Below are 22,095 nucleotides of genomic sequence, written 5' to 3'. Positions count from 1 at the left end.
CGTCCCCTCTCGCTCGGAGGCTTGGACGCTTTAGTTCCGGCCGTTAGCATTTTGTGCTCGGGTTCTTCTTCCGGACACGTTATTGTTGCATCAGCATCCGACCCTCCAGCAGTGCCGCAGCAATGTCGAGTTCAGGAGAGCCAGGTACGATAAATCATGTTTGCTTTTATCGGCTCGTTAAATCAGAAATAAAAACCCGTGATACCAGTTTTTAATGTGTGTAGGCTAACTGCCGTAGCATGTACGCTAACGCTAGCTTCGTTAGCAAGCTATTATCCAAAGCGGAGCCGCTTAGCTAAAGGTATGTCTGTCAGTGAATGACAAGCAGAAGCCCATTTAAAAATCCGCCGGTTTAATCTGATGGTTAATGAAGCGAAACTTAACAATAAAGACACGCAGGTCAACAAATACGACTCATGAGCTTTTCTGAGCTAAAAGCACAGTCTTCACTTTAGCACTTCTGTTCAGTCCACCTGCATTTTATTATTAAACTAACATTTAAAGGGTTAGAATACTTAGTAGAATATTCAGTAGAGTTTGGTTCAGCCGCTTCTGATAGATTATGAAAGTGAAATGCAATATGGTTTAAAATATTTGAGAGCAGACAGTATTTTATTGTACTGTATATGTGTGTATATAAATAAAATAATAATAATAATATTTTACTTTATTATTAATAAAATGACTATGAATCATTCTGATATATTGATCATTTATGCCTGAACTCAGGTTAAGTACTGTTGTGCAGTGTTATTTTCTTGATTATATTAAATTTATTATTTAATTATAACAATTACATATCCACAATTTTGCTGTTTATTACATATGATATAAAACATATATTATATATATATTATTGTTGTTGTGCAGATAAACATATTTTAAAATGCTCCGTACGATGCACAGTTTATACTCTGTATTTAATATTTGTGGGAAATAACTTTTTTTTTTAACTAATTATTAAAACCCTGAATATAACACATCTCCAACTCTGGTGACATTTATATTTTTAATCTCCTCATATATTTATCAAGCAGCACGGCCTCGGTGGATTTTAAACGCCTTTAAACACCTTTACACATCTAAGACTTGTTTTTTATTGCATCATCTCAGATGTCCTGAGCAGAGACGTTCCTCTCTCTTTGTTTTGTCCATCCCCTTCTTCCTGCTGCTCTCGCTCCATTTATGGCTCTGTGTTCTTTGCATTCAGTCCGTTTCACTTTTACTCTGAGTGACGGATCTTTAGTCAGTTGCTTTCGTTTTCTCTTCTGTGCATCGACACAAAATCTTTATTCATGGCGTAAGGGAGGGGCGGTGTGATCTCAGTGTGTCTGTAAATAACCGGCGCTATCTTGTGGTCAGTAGGACGTCTCTTAGAGCTGCTGTGAGTCGCGTCCTGTGTTCCCTCTGGTTGTCCAGCGTTCAGGTGAACCCTTGTTGCTGCTGAGTGGGTAATTCTCTGCGAACCTCTCTTCTCTGCAGCCTTTGAGTTTGGCTTCTTGCTGCAGATTAAAGACGAGGCTGCGCTGGCCGCGGCACTGAACGACTACCTAGCCCCACGCAGCTACCTGGCCGGGTTCGGCCCCTCCCAGGCCGACCAGAAAGCCTTTACCCTCCTCCGCTCGCCCCCCGGTCCCAGACATGTCCACGCTCTGCGCTGGTACAGACACATAGCAGCCCTGCAGCTGGACCTCCACCCAGACAGCAGCAGTGAGTAGAACAGATGGAGGCATCAACAGGTCCCAGGACAGACAGTAGAGACGGGCTAGAGACACTAGAGACACTAGAGACAGTAGAGACAGTAGAGACGGGCTAGAGGTCATTGAACACAACGCTAGCAGCAGCTATAAACTTTGAAATAGTGAGAGGAAGGAAAGGAGGGAGGAGGGAGGGAGAGAAGGAGGAAGAAGGAAAGGAATGAAGAGAGGGAAGGGAGGAGGGATGAAAGAAGGGAGGATACAATGAAGGAAAGAGGAAAGGAAGGAAGAGAAGATGGAAGGAAGGGAGGAGGGATGAAGGACTTGTCTCTATCCTTGTTGTGTTAGATCTTAGTGCTGCATTTGACTCCATTGATCACAATATTGAGACTTGAAAGTGAGATCAAGATTAAAGGAACCACATTAGACTGTCTGACAGATTCCAGTTTGTCCATGTCAACAATTATTCTTCTACTTATACAAAAGTAAGTTACGGAGTTCCTCAGGGTTCTGTGCTAGGACCAATACTCTTCACGTTATACATGTTTCCCTTAGGAAATATTATTAGGAAACGCAGCATAAACCTCCATTACTGTTTATATATTTATCTATGAAACCAGATGAAACTAATCAGCTGGTTAAACTCCAAGCTTTAAAGACATAAAGGCTTGGATGACCTGTAATTTTTAACAGAAGTTATTATTGTATTTGGGCCTAAACATCTCAGAGATTCATTATCTAATCACTTAGTTTCTTTGGATGACATTACCCTACTGTGGAAAACCTTGGTGTTAACCAGGACTGCCTTCTTTCACCTGCGTAATATCGTCAGAATCAGGAACATCCTGTCTCAGAGTGATGCTGAAAAACTAGTTGTCATCCAGGCTGGATTACTGTCATTCATTACTGTCTGTCTTCCATCCAAGTCCCTTAAAGGCCTAGCTCCATCATATCTTAAAGACCTCATTGTACCAGATCATCCCAACAGATCACTTCCGTCTGATAGTGCACACTGCAAAATTTTTCGCTGTGAATTCACAATAAATAATTGGATAAGTTTTGCATGACTTTCACAGTAAGGATTACAGCAATTTACTGTAATCTCACATCTGTGATATTACAACGAATTGTTGTAAAAGTACAACTGTAAACTGTAACTTTACAGCTTTAATGACAAAGCAATTACTGTGATATTACAGTACATTACTGGGGAATTACAACCTTTTGCTGTACATCATTACAACAAGGTCCTGTACTTTTACAGTGTGCACTGTCAAAGTAATGCACAAGTTGACAGTAATTTACCGTGAATTTACAATGTATACTGTGGAAGTCATGCAAAATTTGGCCAGTAATTTACTGTGAAAGTAATGCTGATGAAGTTTCCATTTACTGTGAATTTACAATCATTGCACCCCCCCTCCCCTCCCCCAACACACCACTCTGAGGCAAAGTCAATGTTAGCCCAATGGCATATTTATTTACAAATAACAAATTTTGAGCATAAATGCCAAGAAATTCAGGAATTCAAGAAATTCAACTTCCTAGTCATAAACTTTCCAAAGCCATCGTAAAATACAGAGACGTTGTGCAGAAACTTGCGATTCAACTAGCCTCGCCCTCTGATGACCTAGAAAGAAAAGAAAAAGGAGAAATTACACAAAGGCAACCAACAATACGAATTTCAGTTTGAATGCAGATTATGATCATGAGTATGTTGTAAAAACAAAACAAAAAAACTAAAAAAAAAACATAAAATCTGTACATATTTGCTGGTTTGTTAAAAAAATAAATAAATAAATAAACTTAACGGACATTTTTGGAGTTACATCACTTTTGGGTGTACTGCAATATTATCCCGAGATGAAACTTGACCCGAGAGCAAAAGCGTTTTTGCCGAACGGTAGCCGATCTAAGCATGGCTATGAGAAGCTAGTCTATGGGCATCTCTGCCGAGGCAGGCATCCGCTGTATGCCCCATAGACTAGCTAGTCATTCGCCATGCTTAGATCGGCTACCGTTCGGCAAAAACTTGGGAGCATCAACTTGGAGTAATACTGTAACACGCACAAATTCCATGTCAAACAGTATTAGATAACGTGATTAATCTAAACTAAAATAAGCGCTGTAAATAAAAAGAAACGCCGCTGCAATTAAAAAAAGCGAACGATGAAGTAGATTTAAAGGTTTGTGTTTGACGTCGCTCCGTGTTATTTTCACTGTGTTTTATGATTAGGCCACGTAGCCCCAGACTTGATATGAAGCTGAACTGTAGTTTTTACAGGTAGTAACTGGGGTATTAGAGGGGAACTTAATTACAACATGTTACTGTAAAATAATACTTTTAATTATTGTGAAATGCTGGTAATTTATTATAGTGCAGGCCTACTTGTGGTTCCTAGAGGTTCTAAAAGTAGAATGGGAGGTAGAGCTTTCAGCTATCAGGCTCCTCTCCTGTGGAACCAGCTCCCAGTTTGGGTTCGGGAGGCAGACACTCTCTCTATTTTTAAGGTCAGGACTAAGACTTTCCTTTTTGATCAAGCTTATAGTTAGGGTTGGACTAAACCATCCCTTAGTTATGCTGCTATAGGCCTAGGCTGCTGGGGGACGATGCACTGAGGACATGTCCTCCTTCTTTCTTCTCTCTTGCACTGAGCTCCTATCCTCTCATTTCTTACCTCTTACTGGTCACACTATTCTGTGCTGTTACTGTATAACATGTTATCACTGCTGTGTGTCCCTCTCCCTCCATATGAGCTGGTTCTGGTTCTGCTCAATGTTTCTTCCTGTTAAAAGGGAGTTTTTCCTGCCACCGTCCGCTTCATGCTGCTCTGGGACAATTTGTATTGTTATTGACGCTATATAAATAAAAATCTAATTGAATTGAAGGAAGGTAGCGAGGAGGGGAGGGAGGAGGGAGGAGGAGGGAGGAGGGAGGAGGGAGGGAATGAAAGCACCTGCTCAGTGTGAGTTTATCATTGTTTAAACAGAAAGAACAAACCACCGTCCGGTGAAACTCAAACATGAACATCTAAAGAATAATGTGGTCCAGTTCAGAGCTGGTGTTAACGTCAGAGATCAGATCACAAGTGTCCAGCTGCTGTCTCTAATGGATCTCTACCTACCGCTGGACCAGAACCATCAACAGCTGCTCGTTGACTTGGAGACATGATCCAGATTTTCGGTATCGATTGATAAAATGATCTGATGAGAGCAGCTCTACCACCTTAGAAACGTTCAGTCTCCGTGATCTGATTAAAACATGTATTGTTAAGCTCCATCAATCATTAATCACCCAGAGCCGATCAGTAAAGGAGGGCTGATGTACTTTAAGACCTCACCCAAACACTAGTGACTTCTTCTTAAAATGTGAAATAACAGAATAACACCTCAGTTTATGGTGTTCCTTCTTCTTCTTCTTCTGTTTTTTATCCAGTGAAAGGAAAGAGGGTTCAGCCTCCCTGGTCTCCTCCACCAGGAACAGATGTCCCTCAGCTCAGACTCTACAACAGCCTGACCAGAGCAAAGGTGAGTCAGAGACGGACACCAAACTCATGTCTGGTCTCATTTAGAGAACGTAGTCTTGATAAATCGTCACGGAAATAAATTCAACTTTCAAACTAAGATGCAAGTTACGTATTTTCTTTCACGTTCAGTCGGTAAAAGTTCAGGATTCGTCTGCATCAAGGTTGTTTCTGACAACAAAGTTGAACTGAACGTTTTCCTTTCCTGTGTGAGGTATCATCAGAACCATCAACAGATCGTTGGTGACTTGGAGACATGATGCAGAGTTTAGAGCAAGATGGAAAGACTCTCACATGTTAAGATCTGATTTATTTAGGATGGCAGTTAATTTAGAGAAGGAAGGAAAGGAAGGGAGAAAGGAAGAAAAGAGGGAAGGATGGTTGGAAGAAAAAATGAAGGAAGGAAGGATGAAAGAAATGAGGGAAAGAAGGATATACGTATGGAAGGAAGGAAGGCAGGAAGGGAGGAAAGAAAGAGGGAAGGATGGTAGGAAGAAAAAAGGAAGGATGAAAGAAATTAGGGAAAGAAGGATATACGTAAGGGAGAATGGAAGGGAAGGAAGGCAGGGAGGAAGGGAAAGAGGGAAGGAAGGAAGGGAAGAAGGAAGGAAAGAGGGAAAGAGGGAAGGAACAAAGAAAAGTGAAGGGAAGAAGGATGGAAGAAATGAGGGAGAGAAGGATATTCGTAAGGGAGAATAGAAGGGAAGAACGTAGGAAGACAAAGGAAAAGAAATGAAAGAAAGAAAGACGTAAGGAAGGGTGAAGGAAGGAGGAAGGAAGGAGGGAGGAAAGAAAGAAAGGGAAGGATGAAAGGAAGGAAGGAAAGATGGACTGAAGGAAGACCAGAAGTCTCTCACATGTTCTTCTTTATTTCTTGATCTCTGCTCTGACGTTACTTTAAGCTTCGTTACTGAATCATGTCAAAGCAGCAGTGACGTGTTTCATCATTGAATCATTTGATTCTAGTTCAGATTAGTTTCTAGTTTAGTTTCTAGTTTAGTTTGGTTCTCAGAATCTTTTAAAAGGCTCTCATCACTAATGAACAGACATCACTGATTCATTGATCATTTCTACTAGTGGTTGAATGAAGGAGTTAAACTCCTCTTCCTCAGATCAGCCCTGTTGAGTAGGTGGTCTTTAATGTGACCCAGGACTCATTGTGTGTTCTCACTATAAACTTCCTCCTGTTTGTGTTTCAGGAGCCGTTTGTTCCTCAGAAAGGGAACATGGTGACGTGGTACTGCTGTGGGCCCACGGTGTACGACGCCTCCCACATGGGACACGCCAGGTAGAACCTCTAACCTCAGATAAAAACCATTCAGGTTAGACTGTGTTTCTGTTCTTAAGTGTTTTAATGTGTGATCTGCATTGTGTCCAGATCCTACATATCGTTTGATATACTGCGAAGGATACTGAGGGATTACTTCAAGTACGACGTCCTGTACTGCATGAACATCACAGACATCGATGACAAAGTCAGTAAGAAGAACAGCCTTGTTGGTTTTAATTTTATGTACATGAAATTAAAATAACCCCTTCAAGAGAAGTAAATAAATGTATAAAAGGACATCATCTCACAGAGAAACACATTTTAAAACTAGCATGAAATAAAGAAAACACATTATCCCAAGATCATTGTTACGTGTAGAGGTGTGTGTGTCTGTCTCTCTCTCTTCCTTGTCCCACAGGTGAGAAATTGGAAGATTGGCTGCCACCTGTGGGCTCTGGATTAGCTGTTGGTTGGCCCACCCACCAGCCAATCAGGACGGTGGACACCTTTTTTAAAAAGGCCTCTCACTTGTGTTGCTCTCTGTCTGATACTGTCATTTTGTTTGTGGTGGGGAGGACAGGCTGAGGTAAGGCTGGGGTACCCTATACATTCGCTCACGTAGACTGCCATTTGTTAGTACACTAGGTTATGGGATGTTGCCACCATTGTATTTTTTATTACTTTCGGATATTTCTTAGAGGAGAGTCAGGCCTTTTGTTTTCCTTTTTCTTTTGTGTCAGGTTGAGTTAGGCCCTGTTTTTTTGTACTTTACTCCTTTTGTTTGGCGCAATCCCCACAGTCACCCTCCCCCCACACGTTTCCAAACTGCATGGATTGTTTGAGTTTTCATTTAATTAAGTTTGTAAATAAAACTTTTTGGATTGCATTCCATACTCCCTGGGTTCTTCCTTGTTGATTGCCAGAGTTACTGTTTCCGTTAAAAGGGGAAACGTAACAATTGGGGGCTCGTCCGGGATATACCTATCTTTTTTTTTTTTTTCTTCTGACAGTCAATGGGAAGTTGGTCATGGTGTCTGGTTTGGCTTATGACTGAAAATGAGTTTCAATTTACAAGACTTTGTGGACAATCCCACTTTTGAAAAGGTTGATGTGTGTCGCAAGGATGACTTATTGTGTATTGCAGCTCACTTTGATATTCCTGTTCACAAACAGGAACTTAAGAAAGAAATCAAGAAACAGGTTCTAGAAAAACTGTTTAGTTTAAATGTTCTCAGTTCAGCCCAGCCTGTGGTTGAGGTGTCACTTAATGTTGATCCTTCTACTACAGCAGGTGTTTCGTTACAGAGCATCGAGGAGCCTGCTGCACTATTCACACCTCTGGCAGATCATTCTGGGAGATCTGCACCAGCCACGTTACCTCGTTTTGACCCTTTTTCTCCTCCACACTCTCAGGTGTCCAGTCTAGATTCCAAGCTCAAGGTTCGCTTAACTCGCCTTCAGCTGGAAGCCCAGGAAAAAGAGTCGGTGCGTAAAGCAGAGTATGATCTCCGCCTACAGGTACGAAAATTAGAAATTGAAGCAGAGAAGGAAGTGAAACTAAAGCAACTTGAGGTTGAGGCTCTGAAAATCTCCAGTCACTCATTGAACATGTCTGACAGGGCAACTCCTTTTCAAACGGTATCCAGTAAACAAGGGTTTGATGTGAGTAAAAATATTTCTCTGGTGCCAGCATTTCGGGAGGCCGAAGTGGATTCCTATTTTAGTATTTTTGAAAGAATAGCCTCAGCACTCGACTGGCCAAGAGACATGTGGCCCATCCTCCTCCAATGCAAACTGATAGGGAAAGCACAAGAGGTAGTGTCTGCTTTTTCCTTAGAGGACAGTCTGAATTATGATGCATTAAAGGAGGCCATTTTGCGTGCTTATGAGCTCGTTCCTGAGGCTTATAGGCAAAAATTTAGGAAGCACTGCAAATCTAATGGACAGACTTTTGTTGAGTTTGCACGGGAGAAGTGCACTCTCTTTGATAAATGGTGCGTTGCTAGTGATGTCAAAAACAACTTTGAGTCACTTCGTCAGCTTGTTCTGTTGGAAGACTTTAAAGGATCTTTACCAGAGAAGTTGGTAATGTTCTTGAATGAACAGAAGGTATCTTCATTATCCAAGGCTGCTGTCCTTGCAGATGAGTTTGTGTTAACCCATAAGAATGTGTTTGCGTCTTCCACTCGGTTTGACAGAACTTCTGTCTCACGTTCCACCAGATCTGATTCTGGCCGTTTGGTCCCTGAAAAGGCCAAAGGTTCCTTGTCACTCACACAAGAGAACCGTGAATGTTTCTATTGTCACAAAAGAGGCCATGTTGTTGCTGACTGTCTGTCATTGAAACGGAAACAGCAATTGCCATCATCTCATCAGCAAAAGGATGTGTGTTTAATTGAAACATTGCCGCCACTTGTTACTGAACAGTCTGAGGACATTCGCGATAAACCTGACCCTTGTTTCAAGCCTTTCATCTCAAAAGGTTTTGTCTCCTTGACTGGCAACTCAAAAGACCATAAAGTGATCACCTTATTGAGAGACTCGGCTGGTTCTCAATCAATCATTAAGGATGGGGTCTTACCTTTGTCATCATCTACCTCCTGTCAGTCTAGTGTTAAAGTCCGGGGGGTCGGGATGGTTAATGTATTTGCGCCACTACACAGAATGTATCTTCAGTGTCCTCTAATTAGTGGGTGGTTTGACATTGCAGTTCTCCCTGACTTGCCTGTTGCTGGTGTTGATTTCCTCCTTTGTAATGATATTGCCGGGGGAAAGGTGAGTCCACCTCCCGTGATTGTAGACGTCCCAGTTGCAACCGACACTGCTTGTGACGGCCAAGAATCTCCTCCGATTTTTCCGGCTTGTGCAGTCACAAGGGCTCAGACAAAGAAATATGGATCTGACCTGTCTGACACTTTCTTCTTTGTAGATCAGCCGACTGAAACCCCAGGGTCTGAGAATCCGTCATTGTTTCAACCCAATCCTGAACAATCCAGTATATCAAGTACAGAGGCAGTAGAACTGCCGGCCACAAGAGATGAATTTATTGCAGCCCAACAGAGTGATGAGACACTAAAAAACTGTTTGTCTTCCGTTCTTAGTACTGAAGAGGCAAAGAAAAAGAAAGTGGCCTACCTCATGGACCATGGATTGCTGATTCGCCGTTGGAGTGCTGATGTCTTGGATGGTGGAGACTGGAGTTCAACCTACCAAATTGTGGTCCCAATGGCATATCGACCCCAGGTACTGTCTTTGGCTCATGACAATCCATGGGCTGGACATCTCGGTGTCACAAAGACTTATAATAGAGTCCTGAGACATTTCTTCTGGCCAGGACTCAAGTCCGATGTGGTGCGCCATTGCCGCTTCTGTCATGTGTGTCAGGTAACTGGCAAACCAAATCAAGTGGTTTCTCCTGCCCCACTCTGTCCTATACCCGTGATGGGTCAGCCATTTGAAAAAGTGATTGTAGACTGCGTGGGACCATTGCCAAAGACCAAATCTGGCAACCAGTTTCTTCTGACCATAATGTGTGTTTCCACTAGGTTTCCAGAGGCTGTTCCGCTACGGAAGATCACAGCTCCAGTTGTCAGCAAGGCACTTGTGAAATTCTTTACAATGTTTGGTCTTCCTAAGGTGGTTCAGACTGATCAAGGTACCAATTTTACATCCCGAGTGTTTTTCCATGTACTGAAAACTTTAGGCATTAAGCATGTAACTTCAAGCCCATATCATCCTGAAAGCCAGGGGGCACTAGAAAGGTTTCATCAGACCTTGAAATCCATGCTCAGGAAACACTGTTTAGAGTCTCGAAAGGACTGGGATGATGCTGTGCCATTCGTTTTGTTTGCTGCTCGTGAAGCTATACAGGAGTCACTCGGATTTAGTCCTGCTGAGTTGGTGTTTGGACATGAGGTTCGTGGCCCCTTAAAGCTTCTAAAAGAACAACTTCTCTTGCCAGAAGGGAAGAAAGTCCATAGCATCCCTGAGTATGTTATGAAACTCAGAGCTCGTCTTCAGAGTGCCTGCTCTTTGGCCAAAGACTCGCTTTCCTCTTCTCAGGTAAAAATGAAGCAACACTATGACCAGAAAGCCACGACACATTCGTTTCAACCTGGTGACAAGGTTTTGATTCTTTCTCCTATCTCTGGGTCTGCTCTGTCTGCGAAATTTTCTGGTCCCTATGTTGTGGAGAAGAAAGTCAGTGACACTAACTTTATAATTCAAACTCCTGACCGCAGACGCAGAAACAGATTGTGTCATGTAAACATGATGAAGCCATACTTTACACCAGGAGATCGAAGTGGAATGTCTAGAGTTCCAGAGGTAAAAGAAGTTGTGTCACCAGTATCTGTGTTCTCAACAATGAGCTGCTGAAGAGGATGGGCTGGTTATGTGTAGTGCCTCACCACAGGGGGTAAGACTGAAGAATTCTGAGCTACTTTCTGATCTGTCTCACTTTTTGGCTCACCTTCCTGATGATCATCGTGGTGATGTTGAGAATCTCATTTCTGACTTCCCATGCTTGTTTAATGATATTCCCTCTCAAACTACTGTCATAAAACACGACATTATCTTGACTAACCCAAGACCCATCAAACAGCGTGCCTATCGGGTTAATCCTGTGAAGAGGGAGTGCTTGAGGAAGGAGGTGGACTACCTAGTGGAACATGGATTCGCTGTGCCCAGTTCCAGTTCATGGAGCTCTCCATGTGTCCTAGATGAGAAGTCCGACGGCAGTCCAAGGTTCTGTACGGACTTTCGTAAGGTGAACACTGTGACTGTCCCTGATGCACATCCATTACCACTTATTGATGACTGCATTGATGAAATTGGTCCAGCAGAGTATGTCAGCAAACTTGACATGCTAAAAGGTTACTGGCAGGTTCCGTTAACACCACGCGCCTCTGAGATCTCGGCTTTTGTCACACCAGACAACTTTCTTCAGTATACGGTAATGCCCTTTGGTCTCTGCAATGCGCCTGCTACATTTCAGAGACTAGTAAACAAAGTTTTGGGAAATGTTCCACACTGTAAAGCATACTTGGATGACATTGTTGTGTACTCTGATGACTGGAAGTCTCACATGGCCACCTTGAGAGATGTTTTCACACGTCTAGCTGATGCCTCGCTAACACTTAACCTTCCTAAGTGTGAATTTGGGAGAGGTTCTGTCTTGTATCTTGGTCAGCAGGTTGGTCGAGGCCAGGTGCGCCCTGCAGATGTGAAGACCACAGCAATTGCTGCATTTCCTGTGCCAACCACCAGGCGAGAATTGCGGCGGTTTCTTGGGATGGCTGGGTACTATCGCAGGTTCTGCAAAAACTTCTCTACTGTAGCAGCCCCGCTGACTGCGCTAACCAGCCCCTTGAGACCATTTACTTGGTCTAGTGAGTGCCAACAGTCGTTTGAAGATCTCAAATGCCTTCTGACTTGTAACCCTGTCTTGTCTGCACCAAACTTCTCCTTGCCCTTTAAACTAGAGGTTGATGCCAGCGCTGTTGGAGCTGGGGCTGTACTCCTACAGGAGGATCTCGAAGGCATCGACCATCCTGTAGCCTACTTTTCAAGGAAGTTTGCCAAGAACCAACTCGGGTACTCTACAATTGAAAAAGAAACTCTTGCTTTGTTGTATGCTTTACAACATTTTGAGGTCTATCTTGCATCCAGTGTTAAACCTATAAAGGTTTTCACTGATCACAACCCTCTTGTCTTCCTCTCCAGGATGTACAATAGCAACCACCGCCTAATGCGTTGGTCCTTAATCGTTCAGAACTTCAACCTGGAGATTGTACATAAAAAGGGGTCCGAAAATGTACTTGCTGATGCATTGTCTCGTGCGTTATAGGTTTATAGGTAGGATTAGTTGACTGTCCAAACCTTTGGTTGGACTTGTAAGGGTGGGGGTGTTACGTGTAGAGGTGTGTGTGTCTGTCTCTCTCTCTTCCTTGTCCCACAGGTGAGAAATTGGAAGATTGGCTGCCACCTGTGGGCTCTGGATTAGCTGTTGGTTGGCCCACCCACCAGCCAATCAGGACGGTGGACACCTTTTTTAAAAAGGCCTCTCACTTGTGTTGCTCTCTGTCTGATACTGTCATTTTGTTTGTGGTGGGGAGGACAGGCTGAGGTAAGGCTGGGGTACCCTATACATTCGCTCACGTAGACTGCCATTTGTTAGTACACTAGGTTATGGGATGTTGCCACCATTGTATTTTTTATTACTTTCGGATATTTCTTAGAGGAGAGTCAGGCCTTTTGTTTTCCTTTTTCTTTTGTGTCAGGTTGAGTTAGGCCCTGTTTTTTTGTACTTTACTCCTTTTGTTTGGCGCAATCCCCACAGTCACCCTCCCCCCACACGTTTCCAAACTGCATGGATTGTTTGAGTTTTCATTTAATTAAGTTTGTAAATAAAACTTTTTGGATTGCATTCCATACTCCCTGGGTTCTTCCTTGTTGATTGCCAGAGTTACTGTTTCCGTTAAAAGGGGAAACGTAACAATCATTAAAACTATTAAATACATTAAATAAAATGAATCCTGTATGAAGTTATATTTATAACAACATCTTATTTTCTCTTCCAGATCATTAAACGAGCTCGACAGAACTACCTCCTGGATCAGTACAAGGAGAAGCAGCCGCAAGCTGCTCAGATCCTGCAGGACGTCCTGAGCGCCAAAGGGGTGAGACAGACACTTCATTGACTTATCAAAAAAAAAAAAAAACTTGTGTTCAACGGTGCATTGTACACCGATCCGCCATAACATTATGACAAGTAAGTGAACGTTTGATGTTAGAATCAGGAAAAATGTTCAAGTTGAAGGATGGCAAAGTGGTGCAAGGAAGGACAAGAGCAGAGAGAGGAGGAGGAGAAGAGAAGGAAAAGAAGAATAGGCAAAGGAGAAGAAGGAGGTATAGGAGGAAAAAGAAGAAGAATAGGAAGAAGAGAAGGAGAAAGAATTGGAAGAGGAGCTTCAAGAAAGGAGGAGAACCAGAGTCAGGGTCCTGGACCAAGGATCATTGGTTCTTACCTGTGAGTCAGAACACTCAGTGGATCTCAGACCAGTCAGGGAGTCCATGCTGACCTCTGACCTCTGATGGAAGCTCAGAACTGGACCATGGAGACCTGGAGGAAGGAGGTTCTGGTCTGATGGATCACGTTCTACCTGAGGAACACCTTACCGTTGTCATGGGGGCGTTCTTAATCTAAAACAATATTCAGGTGGTGGTAGATTATGAACGTTATTCACAGGTCCTAATGTTGTGGCTGATCGGTGTAAATCACTGTTCGTTATGATATTTATTTATTTTGCAGCTTGTGATTGAAAGTTAAGTTAATGTTTAAGTTAAGACTCTGTCTGAAATCACAAATCTTAATTTTCCATAATGAGACGCTGAGACGAGCCGAGTGTCTTTAGTCTTTTCATTTAGTCTCATCCTATTTATTCTGTTTATTCTGTTTGTTCTGTTTATTCTGATTATTCTGTTTATTCTGTTTGTTCTGCTGCTTCCAGCCCTTCCAGACTCATTTGGCTTCGACCACTGACCCAGACAAGAAGCAGATGCTGGAGAGGTTGGACGCCGCCGTTACAGCCGCTCTGCAGCCTCTGCAGGCGGCGATGGAGAACAAAGCAGCTGATGCAGAGGTGCAGCATCTGGCTCAGGTGAGACTGCCTTTGAGTTATTAAACCATGTGTAACACAGAACCTGGAGGAACGGAGAAAACCATGGTAACTGATAAATTAATATTATTATTATTATTATTAAAACTATTTCAGATAAACATCATTAAATTCATGTGTTTGGTAATAATAAGGGAAGAAAGAAAAGGACAGTAGAACAGAACAGGAGGAAAGGAGGAACAGCTTCATCATGTGGTCTTCTAAAATGAATTTAAAGTTAGATAAACAAGGACAAATAAGTAAAGTACTTAACAGACTATTTTCTGCTTCCTGGAGTTTATTTATTTTTATATAGAGGCGGCATTAGAGACATAAGAAGGATAAAAATATGTCTATTTAGTTTTATATCTTTCAAATGTCTCACTAAATAATTAAAAACAATAAATTACATTCTTCTCTTTCGTGTGTTTAATTCAAGTCGTGGGTCATTTACAGGATAAAGTGCTTCTCTCTGAGTCTGTGAAGACGTTAATAGAAACAGTTTACAGGTTTTTATTTATTTATTTATTTATGCCGCTCTAATATAAACTCTTTCTCTTGGTCCATCCAGGTTCTGCTGGAGAACTCCAAGGACCTGCTGGCTGAGTGGCTGGACACTCAGTTTGGAAGTCAAGTCACAGAGAATTCAATCTTCTCCATTCTCCCCAAATACTGGGAGGGGGAGTACCACAAAGACATGGACGCCCTCAACGTGAGTCTGTCCTACTGTCCTACTGTCCTACTGTCCTGTCTCCGTCCAACAGCTCAGACATTAGTTGGTGTTTATTGTTTTAGGACATTAGGGTTTATAATGTAATGTGGAGTAGAGAGTAGGAGGAGCTATGAATTAAAAATGAACTGTTTCCATGGAGACTAAATAAAATGATGTGATCAGAAGAGGAGGAGGAGGATGAGGAGGAGAAGAAGAAGAAGAAGGAAGGAGAGGAAGAAAAGAAGAAGAAGAAGGAAGGAGAGGAAGAAAAGAAGAAGGAGGAGGAAAAGGAGTAGGAGGAGGAAAGAGAAAAGGAGGAGGAGGAAGTGGAGGAAAGGGAAAAGGAGGAGGAGGAGCAGGAGCAGGAGGAGAAGGAAAAGAAATGAAAAGAAGGAAAGATAGGAGGAAGACAGAAAAAAGGGAGGAATAGGAACAAGAGAAGAAGGAGGAGGAGGAGAAGAAGAAGGAGAAGAAGAAGGAGGAGGAAAACCAGGAGGAGCAGGAAGACGAAGAAAAGCAGAAGTCCTCCTCCATGTCCTCCTCCTCCATGTCCTCCTCCATGTCCTCCTCCTCCATGTCCTCCTCCTCCATGTCCTCCTCCTCCATGTCCTGAATGTCTGGAGTCTTAGAAGACGACCCAGATGTCTCCACGTCTCCATCTTGTTTCATCTTTTAGAACCAACAGATCAAGTGTTTATTATTAGATCAGATCAGCTGATTAAAGCTCCTCCTGATTGGTCCAGTCTGTTCTGATAGAGACAGATTTATTATTAGTGGAATAGTAAATTAAAATCTATTTTAACTCCAGGTCCTCCCTCCTGATGTCCTCACTCGAGTCAGTGAATACGTCCCAGAGATCGTGGAGTTTGTGAGGAAGGTCGTCTCCAACGGTTACGGGTGAGGATGAAAACCCTCAGTCTGTACAGAGTGTGATCCAGAACCATCCGTCACAGCTGATCTTTATAACGACCTGCTGCTTTCAGGTACGAGTCAAACGGCTCCGTCTACTTCGACACCTCCAAGTTTGATTCCTGTCCTCAGCACTCGTACGCCAAACTGGTCCCAGAGGCCGTGGGAGACCAGAAAGCTCTACAGGAGGGAGAAGGTAGAGTTTCTCCTTCTTCACGTATATTCTGATCAAATGTTTAATGGTTGATAAACTGAACTGTTCCTCTGTGTCGTTAGGTGACCTGAGCATCTCTGCAGACAGACTGAGTGAGAAAAAGTCCCAGAACGACTTCGCTTTGTGGAAAGCATCAAAGCCCGGGGAGCCTTCGTGGGACTCTCCGTGGGGGAAGGTGACGAGTGTTCATACTTTTAATGGTGTGAAACAAAACCTACGTTCTGCTCGACAAATATTTAGGAGCAAGAAAGACGTGGACAGAGAGTTTAAGGCTGTTACATACTCATTTAGTTCATGCTCCCCGGTCAGCCCTCGATCAGGAGATCTCGTAGCTTGTTTACAAAATAAAAAGGAACACGACCAGAAACACAGCGGTGCAGTGATTCCAGAGAAACCATACCACTGTTTTAATCAGGACGTGACGATAACTCTAAATTAATTATTATAAATGATCCAGAGGTCCACGCCCCTAACCAGTATGTTTTTGTTCTGGGTGACAGGGAAGGCCGGGGTGGCACATCGAGTGTTCAGCCATGGCCGGCTCCATCCTGGGGGAGTCGATGGACATCCACGGTGGAGGCTTTGACCTCCGATTCCCTCACCACGACAACGAGCTGGCTCAGTCCGAGGTGACCTTTTATTTAAAAAACATTTCCAGGAGAAGACAAACCACGTATTCTGACCACAGCCGTCCTCACCCCTCACCCCTCTCCCCCTCTCTCCCCCCCAGGCTTTCTTTGAGAACGACTACTGGGTTCGTTACTTCCTCCACACGGGACACCTGACCATCGCTGGCTGCAAGATGTCCAAGTCTCTGAAGAACTTCATCACCATTAAAGACGCCTTAGCAAAGAACACAGGTGACTCATCTGACTGGTTTACTCCTCTTACTCCTCCTCCACCTCCATCTCCTCCTCCTCCTCCTGTCTCTCTGGTTCTCCTCCATCCTTGAGAAGCCTATACGTCTGTATATATCATCCACGTCCTGGTCATAATGTTGTGGCTGACCCCTGTGTCACCGTGTTGACTGACAGACGTTCCCTCTCTTCTTCCTGCAGCTCGTCAGCTCCGTCTGGCTTTCCTGATGCATTCCTGGAAGGACACTCTGGACTACTCCTCCAACACCATGGAGTCAGCCGTCCAGTACGAGAAGTTCATGAGCGTGAGTCACAATAAAGACAGCTTTTATTTATTTATTGATTTATTGGTTTCATATCTAATGTGTTCATTGTGTTTTATTGAACAGGAGTTCTTCCTGAATGTGAAAGACATTCTTCGAGCTCCCACTGATATCACCGGTCGATTTGAGAAGTGGGAGGCGGCCGAGGTGGAGCTGAACAACAGGTGAGAGACCCCCCCCCCAGGAGCCCCCACCTTCCTTCCTTCCTCCCTCCTTCCTTTCCGTCCTTCCTTCCTTCCTTCCCTCCTTTCTTATCTCTTTCATTTCTTCCTGCTTCCCTTCTTTCCTACCTTCCTTCCTTCCTGCCTTCCTTTCTTCCTTCTTTCCTTTCCTTCCTTCCTTTCCTTCCACCCTTCCTTACCTCTTCCTCCCTTTGTTCCTCCCTTCCTCCCTTTGTTCCTTAATTAATCTGCATTAAGCCGGTGTAAACGCTGACACTGGGAGCCTGTGTGGTCCAGTTTCTACGACAGGAAGTCCGCCGTCCACGAGGCTCTGTGCGACAACGTGGACACTCGCACCGCCATGGAGGAGATGAGGACGCTGGTCGGCCACAGCAACAGTTACATCGCCGGCAGGAAGAGCTCCAAGCTGAGGCCCAACCGCATGCTGCTGGAAAGCATCGCCAGGTACCTGACCGACATGCTCAAGGTGAGTCTGCTCCAGACGATAGCACGGTAATAACACCTTTATTAAGTTTATTACTAGGATCAGACAGGAGGAGCTTTCTCTCAGTGAATCTTTTGTCTGGTAGATATTTGGTGCAGTTGAAGGATCAGATCCCATCGGTTTCCCCGTCGGAGGACAAGGTCAGAACATCGATGTAAGTGAACGAGTTGCTGGTTTCTACCACGAGTCTCTGGTTCTTATAGTAATATTGAAATTTAACAGTTTTCCCTCTGATCTCTTTAGCTGGAGAGCACAGTGATGCCGTACCTCAGTGTGCTGTCAGACTTCAGAGAGGGCGTCAGGAAAATAGCCCGAGAGCAGAAAGGTAAACATCTAAATATCTAAATACTTTAAAAAGTCTTTGTTCAGGATGAAGTTAAAACCGTTGTTGGTTGTTTTCTAGTGACGGAGCTGCTGCAGCTCTGTGACGTGGTCCGAGACGATACGTTACCGGAGCTGGGCGTCCGTCTGGAAGATCATGAAGGTAATAAAACCTGTGGACCCTGGTCTCTGTGGACCCTGGTCTCATTGGACCCTGGTCTCTATGGATAGATCAGACTACAGTGTGCACATTATACAATCCAGAAGAAGATGGAGATTTCCTCCATGATGTTCACACATGTAACTCCCCAGGGAAACCAGTCACCAAGGCATGCTACATATCAATGCTAAGCTAACTTTCACTACTGGATGGCTGTATATGGTGTTTATTATCTGTAGTACCACCATTAGACCACTAGATGGAGACAAAGGAACATGAATAAAATTGAGACTCACAGCTCAGATTCTATCAGTCAAGTCACCATGTGGTGGATAGTTGATGTAGAATCATGTAGTTAGACTCTAAAGGACATAAAAAACTGTTTTTTAAAAAATATTTTGACTGTCCCTCATTTTTTAATCTATTTTTTTAACCAAAATATCTGAACTCGTAACAAACACATTTGAATAAAATAGACTCATAAACTAAGTGTGATGTGTTGCAGGACTTCCTACTGTGATGAAACTGGTGGACAAGGAGACGCTGCTAAAGGAGAGAGAGGAGAAGAAGAAGGTAAGGGAGGTTTTAAAACTAAACTCTTCCCAAGAACAGATTTCTTTTTACTTCTTTTTACCTGGATTATATTCGACGGTCGTTCATGTTTCTCTGGTTTCCTGATTCACAGATGGAGGAAGAGAAGAAGAGGAAGAAGGAAGAGGCTGCCAGGAAGAAGCAGGAGCAAGAGGTTCAGTCTGACGTCAAACTCTTCTTCTGTGTGTTTGGTCGCGACCGTGTCCACGGACTCATCGACGTTCTTTCTCTGTTTCAGATGGCTAAACTCGCCAAGATGAAGATCCCTCCGTGTGAAATGTTTCGCTCTGAAACGGACAAATATTCCAAATTTGATGAAACGGTAAAGAAATATTTAACACCTGTGTCATGAAACTATTCTAGCCTCACAGCTGGTAGTAACTAGTGCTAGCTTCCTAGCCTCTGACCTAATAATAGCTCTTCCTAGCCTCAAGCTAATAGTAGCTCTTCCTAGCCTCAAGCTAGTAGTAGCTTTTCCTAGCTTCCTAGCTAATATTAGCTCGTCTTATCCTCCAAGCTAATAGTAACTAGTGCTAGCTTCATAACCTCTGACCTGATAGTAACTCTTCCTAGTCTCCCAGCTAATAGTAGCTCTTCCTAGCCTGCTAGCTAATTGTAGCTCTTCCTAGCCTCCCAGCTGATAGTAGCTCTTCCTAGCCTCCCAGCTGATAGTAGCTCTTCCTAGCCTGCTAGCTAATTGTAGCTCTTCCTAGCCTCGCAGCTGATTGTAGCTCTTCCTAGCCTCGCAGCTGATTGTAGCTCTTCCTAGCCTCGAGCTAGTAGTAGCTTTTCCTAGCTTCCTAGCTAATATTAGCTCGTCCTATCCTCCAAGCTAATAGTAACTAGTGCTAGATTCCTAGCCTCTGACCTGATAGTAGCTCTTCCTAGCCTCCCAGCTAATAGTAGCTCTCCCTAGCCTGCTAGCTAATTGTAGCTCTTCCTAGCCTCCCAGCTAATTCTAGCTCTTCCTAGTCTCAGAGCTAATAGTAGCTCTTCCTAGCCTCCCAGCTAATAGTAGCTCTCCCTACCCTGCTAGCTAATTGTAGCTCTTCCTAGTCTCCCAGCTGATAGTAGCTCTTCCTAGCCTCCCAGCTGATAGTAGCTCTTCCTAGCCTCCCAGCTGATAGTAGCTGCTCTTCCTAGCCTCAAGCTAATAGTAGCTCTTCCTAGCCTCCCAGCTAATAGTAGCTCTTCCTAGCCTGCTAGCCTCCCAGCTGATAGTAGCTCTTCCTAGCCTGCTAGCCTCCCAGCTGATAGTAGCTCTTCCTAGCCTGCTAGCCTCCCAGCTGATAGTAGCTCTTCCTAGCCTGCTAGTCTCCCAGCTGATAGTAGCTCTTCCTAGCCTGCTAGCCTCCTAGCTAATGTCTGTGTTTGTTCTTTTTTCAGGGTTTCCCGACTCACGACTCTGAAGGGAAGGAGCTCAGCAAAGGTCAGGCCAAGAAGCTGCGAAAGCTGTTCGAGGCGCAGGAGAAGCTCCACAACGAGTATCTCCAGATGAACCAGAACGGAAACTGAGTCCGTTCCACAAACTCCTTCCAAACCTGCAGGATAAACGTTCAGCAGAAGCCGGGTCGTCGTTTGTCTCCCGTTCATCGTTCAGAAGTTTAAACCCTTTGACCCTTCGTCGCCAAAGCGAAGGGGAAGAAATAGGAGAGAACTGAAGAAGACTTCCTGTTCTGTTGCGTCACTGCCGATCGGTTTCAAGGATTAAATGATTATTTTTTACTAAATTAAAGGTGCTGCACAGGTGACTGACAAATTAAAAGCGACGCGAGCTGCTTCTGTCTCAGCTTCGTCACCTGTTCATATCCTGTAACTGAAGCAGAATAGATTGATCAGAATTATTCCTCTAATGGCTTTAAAATAAAAAGCTCGTCTCTGTCTGAGGGGCTGATTACACATCATGTGGTTATTAAACGGATTCCTTCAAGGCAGCTCTAGCTCTCATCAGGACTGCATTGTTTTAGGTGGCGTCTACTTCTAGAATAGAGAAGGAGGAGGGAGGTCATCAAACTTCAGCCATTCCTCATCTCCAGCTCTGTCAGGTTTCTAACGTCTCACAGAATAAACCTGATGATGTTTCCTCAGAGTCGACAAACAACGATCTGTCACGTCTCTTTCTACATTTACTACGAAGGCTGCGTTTGTTGGGACTATTTTCATCTGTGGAGTGATACAGTAGAGAAATAAAACCAACATGTTTTTATTACTGCAGTGGCTGAAAGGTCAGAGGAGGCAGTGAGATGAATAAACAGCTGATTCTGTACCTCATGGACCTGTTCATGTATCTGCTGCTCAGTGTCTCAATAAATCCTCCACGGACACGATTCGTTTGTTTTTACTCTCAGAACTGAAATCTGGTAATAAAACCTGTTGATGGTTTATTTATTCTCTATGAAGACAGTTATTTAATGAGTTATTTCATCAGGATCCAGAGTAGATCAGGTCTGAGCAGGGGCGCCGCTAGGGATTTTGGGCCCCATGAAAAGAATCTTTACAGGGCCCCCCAACACAGCGGCGACATTTTTTGATGCTATGTTACATACAGTTATGCATTTTAATGGTATTTTTGACTATCATTACCATATTTGTGAAAGAAGAACAACATGACAGTTGACATGTACAGTAGGGGAAGAACTGAGCACTCTGAATACAATGGAATTCATTTTGATTCATTTATTTGCTGCAACACTGATTCTTAAATTGGAAATAAACTCTTCCATGAAAAAATAGCAATTATAATCAGTGGAGAGAAAAAAACCTCAGCAAAAACAAAAACACCATCAAAATACAAAATGGCCATATATGATTTCTCATTCTACTTCAATGATGAGAAATCATATATGAAAGAATGGCAAATATATAACGTTGCCGACTGAGTCCAGCTTCCTTTTGCAACCTTTCAATCACTGGTCCTTGCTCAACTTTTCTCACCAAAAGCCCAATGCCGAGCCTTCTCACGTGCAAAATCACTTATCAGGTCTTTGAAGTCCAGCTTTCTAGCCAACTGACTCTCAACTGACAGCATGGCAAGACTGCAAAGTCTATCCTGAGACATTGTGGACCTCAAATAGTTTTTTATCATTTTTAGTTGACTGAACGCTCTCTCACCACCAGCAACAGTAACTGGCAGAATGAGGCATCATTCTGACAGAGGGGAGATCAACTATTATTGAATAAGAACAGCTTGATA

At 43.5% G+C, this 22,095-nt stretch overlaps 1 protein-coding gene across 2 annotated transcripts; it reads left to right on the top strand.

Moving 5' to 3' along the window:
- The first annotated feature begins 29 nt into the window (after positions 1–29).
- cars1 (cysteinyl-tRNA synthetase 1) lies at positions 30–21,226 on the top strand. 2 transcript variants are annotated; one of them, XM_084541012.1, is made up of 23 exons: positions 76–144; positions 1,483–1,710; positions 5,134–5,225; positions 6,421–6,509; positions 6,600–6,696; positions 13,073–13,171; positions 14,003–14,152; positions 14,721–14,861; positions 15,670–15,758; positions 15,845–15,966; positions 16,047–16,159; positions 16,485–16,613; positions 16,715–16,844; positions 17,043–17,146; positions 17,231–17,328; positions 17,623–17,812; positions 17,916–17,984; positions 18,074–18,155; positions 18,234–18,314; positions 18,817–18,884; positions 18,997–19,056; positions 19,141–19,224; positions 20,289–21,226. In XM_084541012.1, exons 1-23 carry the CDS (start codon positions 123–125, stop codon positions 20,415–20,417), a joined length of 2,466 nt encoding a protein of 821 aa, XP_084397138.1. In that variant the 5' UTR covers positions 76–122; the 3' UTR covers positions 20,418–21,226. The 2 variants fall into 2 exon arrangements, with proteins under 2 accessions (XP_084397139.1, XP_084397138.1); XM_084541013.1 differs by lacking the exon at positions 1,483–1,710 and having other exon boundaries at positions 30–144.
- The last annotated feature ends 869 nt before the right edge of the window (positions 21,227–22,095 follow it).

The sequence above is a fragment of the Chelon labrosus genome (assembly GCF_963514085.1).
Source record: "Chelon labrosus genome assembly, chromosome: 3".
Lineage (NCBI taxonomy): Eukaryota > Metazoa > Chordata > Actinopteri > Mugiliformes > Mugilidae > Chelon > Chelon labrosus.
The sequence above is the reverse complement of the archived record's forward strand: the minus strand, read 5'-3'. Positions and strand labels throughout refer to the sequence as shown.